General features: G+C 45.4%; 1 protein-coding gene across 1 annotated transcript in view; it reads right to left on the bottom strand.

Annotated features, from left to right (window-relative positions):
• Positions 1 to 253: 253 nt before the first annotated feature.
• Positions 254 to 6,000, bottom strand: part of srrm3 (serine/arginine repetitive matrix 3) — a 113,083-nt gene continuing 107,336 nt past the window's right edge. Inside the window, exons 11-13 of the mRNA XM_065023953.1 lie at positions 5,548 to 5,817; positions 4,880 to 5,014; positions 254 to 3,073 (exon numbers count right to left, since the gene is read on the bottom strand). Of these exons, the coding sequence (XP_064880025.1) occupies positions 2,848 to 3,073; positions 4,880 to 5,014; positions 5,548 to 5,817 (631 nt within the window). The 3' untranslated portion in view covers positions 254 to 2,847. The remainder of the gene's footprint in view (positions 3,074 to 4,879; positions 5,015 to 5,547; positions 5,818 to 6,000) is intronic.

Genomic DNA, 6,000 nt, shown 5'->3' with positions numbered 1-6,000 from the left:
TAACAGTCCCTCTAAGACTGTAACTAGGCATCCCCTGCACCAGGAGACAGACAGGTAGCAGCCCCTCTAAGACTGTAACTAGGCACCCCCTGCACCAGGAGACAGTCAGGTAACAGCCCCTCTAAGACTGTACCTAGGCATCCCCTGCACCAGGAGACAGTCAGGTAGCAGTCCCTCTAAGACTGTAACTAGGCACCCCCTGCACCAGGAGACAGTCAGGTAACAGCCCCTCTAAGACTGTAACTAGGCATCCCCTGCACCAGGAGACAGTCAGGTAGCAGTCCCTCTAAGACTGTAACTAGGCACCCCCTGCACCAGGAGACAGTCAGGTAACAGCCCCTCTAAGACTGTAACTAGGCATCCCCTGCACCAGGAGACAGTCAGGTAGCAGTCCCTCTAAGACTGTAACTAGGCACCCCCTGCACCAGGAGACAGTCAGGTAGCAGCCCCTCTAAGACTGTAACTAGGCACCCCCTGCACCAGGAGACAGTCAGGTAACAGCCCCTCTAAGACTGTAACTAGGCACCCCCTGCACCAGGAGACAGTCAGGTAACAGCCCCTCTAAGACTGTACCTAGGCATCCCCTGCACCAGGAGACAGTCAGGTAGCAGTCCCTCTAAGACTGTAACTAGGCACCCCCTGCACCAGGAGACAGACAGACAGGTAACAGTCCCCCTAAGACTGTAACTAGGCACCCCCTGCACCAGGAGACAGTCAGGTAACAGTCCCCCTAAGTAACCCTGTGTAAGAGCAGTATACATCAATCAGGTAAGCGATGGAAAACCCATAGCAACAAGCTATTAAAGGAAGCAGAAATTTTCATGACAAAAAAAAAGGATTTGGGTTAAAACATCAATTGACGTTGTGTATGTTCATAGATGAGAACGTGTACATATGCAGCAATTCTCCCACTAAATATTAACATCTCAACAACACGCTTCTTCAAATTGTTTTTAAAAACATTCGATGAGACAAAAAAAACAAATAAATAATCAAATAAATAAACAAATAAATATCAAAAGAAATAGATAAATAATTGGAATAAATAACTGAACAAATAGCTGTGGATAAAAGATAGACCCACATGATCGCATGGATGCTTTTGCAGAAAATATCTTTAGAAAGAGCATCTTTACAGAGCGACTTCACATCACTAGTCATTGAGCAAGAGGTCTGGACATAATAAATAGTGGAATAAGGAAGAGAGGAAGAAGTACATGATAATCAAACATCTGTCCCTTGTTTTTTTTTTGCCGCAGTGTGTGATTACAGGTCAGGAATGTCAGGGCCATGTTCGGTACCAAAATGTTCTCGATCGTTTCAGATAGAAATACCACAAATAGGGCCGACGTGATTCCTTATTCTACATCTCAGAGATCCATGTTTGTTCTACATAGCATACTTCTATCTGAATGTGCCCCAAGTCAGAATAGGGGGCATGGACAGATGCACCCTGGGACCTGTAGTACTGTAGTGGCAGGGGCAGGGACATATGCACCCTGGGACCTGTAGTGGCAGGGGCAGGGACAGATGCGCCCTGGGACCTGTAGTCCTGTAATGGCAGGGGCAGGGACAGATGCACCCTGGGACATGTAGTCCTGTAATGGCAGGGGCAGATGCACCCTGGGACCTGTAGTACTGTAGTGGCAGGGGCAGGGACAGATGCACCCTGGGACCTGTAGTCCTATAATGGCAGGGGCAGGGACAGATGCACCCTGGGACCTGTAGTACTGTAATGGCAGGGGCAGGGACAGATGCACCCTGGGACCTGTAGTACTGTAATGGCAGGGGCATGGACAGATGCACCCTGGGACCTGTAGTCCTGTAATGGCAGGGGCAGATGCACCCTGGGACCTGTAGTGGCAGGGGCAGGGACAGATGCACCCTGGGACCTGTAGTCCTGTAGTGGCAGGGGCAGGGACAGATGCACCCTGGGACCTGTAGTGTCAGGGACAGATGCACCCTGGGACCTGTAGTCCTGTAATGGCAGGGGCAGGGACAGATGCACCCTGGGACCTGTAGTCCTGTAGTGGCAGGGGCAAGGACTGATGCACCCTGGGACCTGAGGTCCTGTAGTGGCAGGGGCAGGGACTGATGCACCCTGGGACCTGTAGTCCTGTAATGGCAGGCAGCTCTCTGGTACAAGCAGCAGTCTTCCTCCTTTCTGTTGCATCATCATGCGAAGTCACCATCAAATAACAAGCCTCTTCCAAAAAAAAATCACATAGAATATACAGTGCATAGTTTACAAGCCAGAACTTACAGTTTAGAATCATCTATACATCCTGATATATCAGTTCCCTTCTGCATGCTAAATCGTCAGCCATCTTTTCTTTTGTTCTTTATCGCATCTGTTTTGATCTCTCTGGTTCCTAAGCATAAGTGTCTTTGGGGAAATTACGTCATGACATTGGAGGAAGAATTGCCCTGTGCTGTTTCATTTGATTTGATTTCTTTCTTTCACTTGTATCTCTTCTTTTCATCTTCTTTGACAAACTCTGTGGAAGTGTCCCAATGCTGGAACATTTTTGGGGAGGGGTTTTACTTTTGCTATGCAGAAACATATAGAGAAAGTGCTTACAGAATTGTTCTTTATTAATTATCTTCTAAAAGCATGATCTGAAAAATGTTTTTTTAAATAAGTGCCTGTGTGAAGACAAATCGATATTTCAGATCCAGGCTCTGGTTGGAGATGGAGACTGAGGATGGTATAAAAAACAGAGAAGGTCTGACCCTGTGTTTGGACCAATCAGGGACGCATAACATGATTTATCTCCCTCCCCCTCTCTCTCCCTCAATCTCTCCTGCTGTTCTCCCCCAACTCTCCCTCTCTCTGTCTCTCTCTCATCAGAAGCCGGGGCTTTCATAGCTGCTGCGACTGTAGTTGCTGTGGCTCCTGGGGCTGCGTGAGCGGCTGTGGCTCCTGGGGCTGCGTGAGCGGCTGTGGCTCCTGGTGCGGCTGTGACTGCAGCTGTAGCTGCGACTGCGACTCCTCCCTGAATGGGAGGAGCTTGACATGGAACTGGAGGAGGAAGGGCTGGGGCGGTAATACGGGATAGGCCGCTTCCGAGCACTGAGGAGAGGAGAGGAGAGGGTAGGAGATTAGACAGTATATAAAGCTCTTGTAGGAGTTAGTTATTGTGAGGAGGACCAGCACATTGACAGCTGACCAGAGAGCGTGTTTTCTTGTCTCTGTTACAGTAGGAATGCTGTAAGTTTTGCAACATAATCCATTTTTTAAATACTCTCAGAATTTAAATATCAAATGTATTCAAAAAACAATATGTATAAATAATCCATGTACTGTGTACCACGTCAAATATATAACATGTTTGAATATTCATAAAAGTTTAAAAAAATAAAAAATAAGGCACTTGGTCAGCTGTCATCAAAAGCAGACCAGAGAAATAAGCATACTGTAGTTATCGTTGTATTTATTACTATAGTTATTGCTGTGGTTGTTTCTGTAGTTATTATTGTGTTTATTACTGTGGTTGTTACTGTAGTTATTATTGTATTTATTACTGTGGTTGTTACTGTGGTTATTATTGTATTTATTACTGTGGTTGTTACTGTAGTTATTATTGTATTTATTGCTGTGGTTGTTACTGTAGTTATTATTGTATTTATTACTGTGGTTGTTACTGTAGTTATTATTGTATTTATTACTGTGGTTGTTACTGTGGTTGTTACTATGGTTATTAGGTGGTACAGTCAGACTGAGAGGTGCTGAAAGAGAGCAGATGCATATGTTATTAGTAGGCATCCGCACACACACACACACACACACACACACACACACACACACACACACACACACACACTTCAATGGGTTAAAAGCGCTGAGATTGCCTTGTTAGTGGACATCCTCAAGGTGCAACCTAAGTGACACTTGCAGAAGTTGAGAGGTATGAGAGGTTGCTGCTGGTAAGTTAAGAGTTGTTAGCCACACAAAAAGGACAGGAAGATTATCTGAAAGTTTAGCCATCAACCACAAATCAGGTGATTTAACGATCTAGGAACGACTTCAGCTCTATCAAGGTGCTTCTGCTACTGAATGAGAATTCACTGGAAACATCTCAAAATAATTTCTGTCGATCCACAATTTGGGACAACGGCCAAGTTCAAGGAAGCCATTTACTGACCAAGATGAAGCCCTTGATAGCACCTTCATCAAAAACACCTGTGTTATAACATTAGTGGATATCTGACTGTTTCTCTAGTGCTTGTGTGAGTTTATTCAAGCGGCTTTACAAAAAGAAAAGAGGATAGAAAGAAGGAGAGAGACTCGAGGGAAAGGAAAGGCAGCAGTGTTACTCTTGGGAAGTTTGTTCTGTTGGTTAGCTGCTTCACCAGACTTCAGACAGGAGAACTAGGAGAGTCCTGCTGCACGGCAACTGTTACCACAGTAACCTTGCCTGCAGCTCAGCAGCATTCTGTTGTCTTGGCTTCCAGGAGACTCTTCCTTTGTACAGGATTGACAGAGGAGTGACAGAACCAGCATTTTATCGAAAAGCACTCCACACATATTCTGGGAAATACAATTGAATCATATTATTGCTAATGTGAGCCATCGCTCAGCTGTGACAAATCCCGTCTGTAATAAAGGTTGTACACTTCTATAATATAAATACATTTCACCTGAAATAATATAACATTTTCAGTTCCACTTGATTAAGGATAAAACACACACTATGTACATAAAATAACCCCACATTTACAGTAATTATGCTGAGTATTCACAATCAAATTGTTGAGAAAAACCAAAGAAAAGCTGAGAGGGAGAAACCTTGACAATCTCTCCCATAGATGTCAGTGTTACAATTTGATTCTGCTTTCACTGAAGGAGCGCGGCTAGATACTGTAGATCTTCTGTTACCTGGTGATCCTGCGAGCCTCCATGAAGCTGGGAGAGTCTCGTCTCCTCTTCCTGATGGGAGAGTAGCTCCTGGAACGACGGTGAGCACGGTCAGCGTCAGAGTGGTGAGGACTATCTCTGTCCTTAGCGGAAAAACTGAAAAATACACGGAAATTGTTATGTGGACAGGCAAAACAAACAACAAATGTATGGAAAAAGTCATGTTTGTGTCAAAATAAAATCACTGGGGAGCTAAACTAAACTAAACAAGTTTCTAGTAGACCTAAAACCAAGAGGTTAATCTGGCCTTCCAGGTAGGTTAACCATCATCCACAGACTAGTAAATCACCCTTCCTCATGGTGGTAGATTAACTCTCATCCACAGACTAGTAAATCACCCTTCCTCATGGTGGTAGGTTAACTGTCATCCACAGACTAGTAAGTCACCCTTCCTCTAGGTGGTAGGTTAACTGTCATCCACAGACTAGTAAGTCTCCTTCCTCTAGGTGGTAGGTTAACCATCATCCACAGACTAGTAAGTCACCCTTCCTCTAGGTGGTAGGTTAACTCTCATCCACAGACTAGTAAGTCTCCTTCCTCTAGGTGGTAGGTTAACTCTCATCCACAGACTAGTAAGTCTCCTTCCTCTAGGTGGTAGGTTAACTCTCATCCACAGACTAGTAAGTCACCTGGAATTGTTCTGTCTGGCATGGACGTGGAGAGACTTGGCCTTGCTGGGGCCTCTCTCTCTGGAGGCAGAGCATGATGAGGACCGTCCTGAGCTCCAGGAGCTGCTGCGCTGCCGGACCCCGACACCGCCCCGCCCCCGAGACTCACTCTTCTTGGTGCCTGACCCAGACGCATGGTGGTGCCGCCCTGGGGATGCAGACAGCCTCTGGTGATGGGCCTGTCCGCGACCCCCATGGTGGTGACGCTTGGAAGAGTGGGATCTTTTAGCCCTGGAGGTAGATGGGTAACGAGTATCATTTGATTAGTGGTAACAGAGAAAAGATGGCGGTCATGGTGGATAACTTTAGTAGGTTTTACTTATTTGTATTTTTTATTTAACCTTTATTTTACTAGGCAAGTCATTAAGAACAAATTCTTATTTAACAATATAAGGGACGCATGAGTCACTGATG

Source organism: Oncorhynchus nerka, linkage group LG10, assembly GCF_034236695.1.
Source record: "Oncorhynchus nerka isolate Pitt River linkage group LG10, Oner_Uvic_2.0, whole genome shotgun sequence".
Classification (NCBI taxonomy): Eukaryota; Metazoa; Chordata; class Actinopteri; order Salmoniformes; family Salmonidae; genus Oncorhynchus; species Oncorhynchus nerka.
This window is presented reverse-complemented; position numbering and strand designations above follow the sequence as displayed.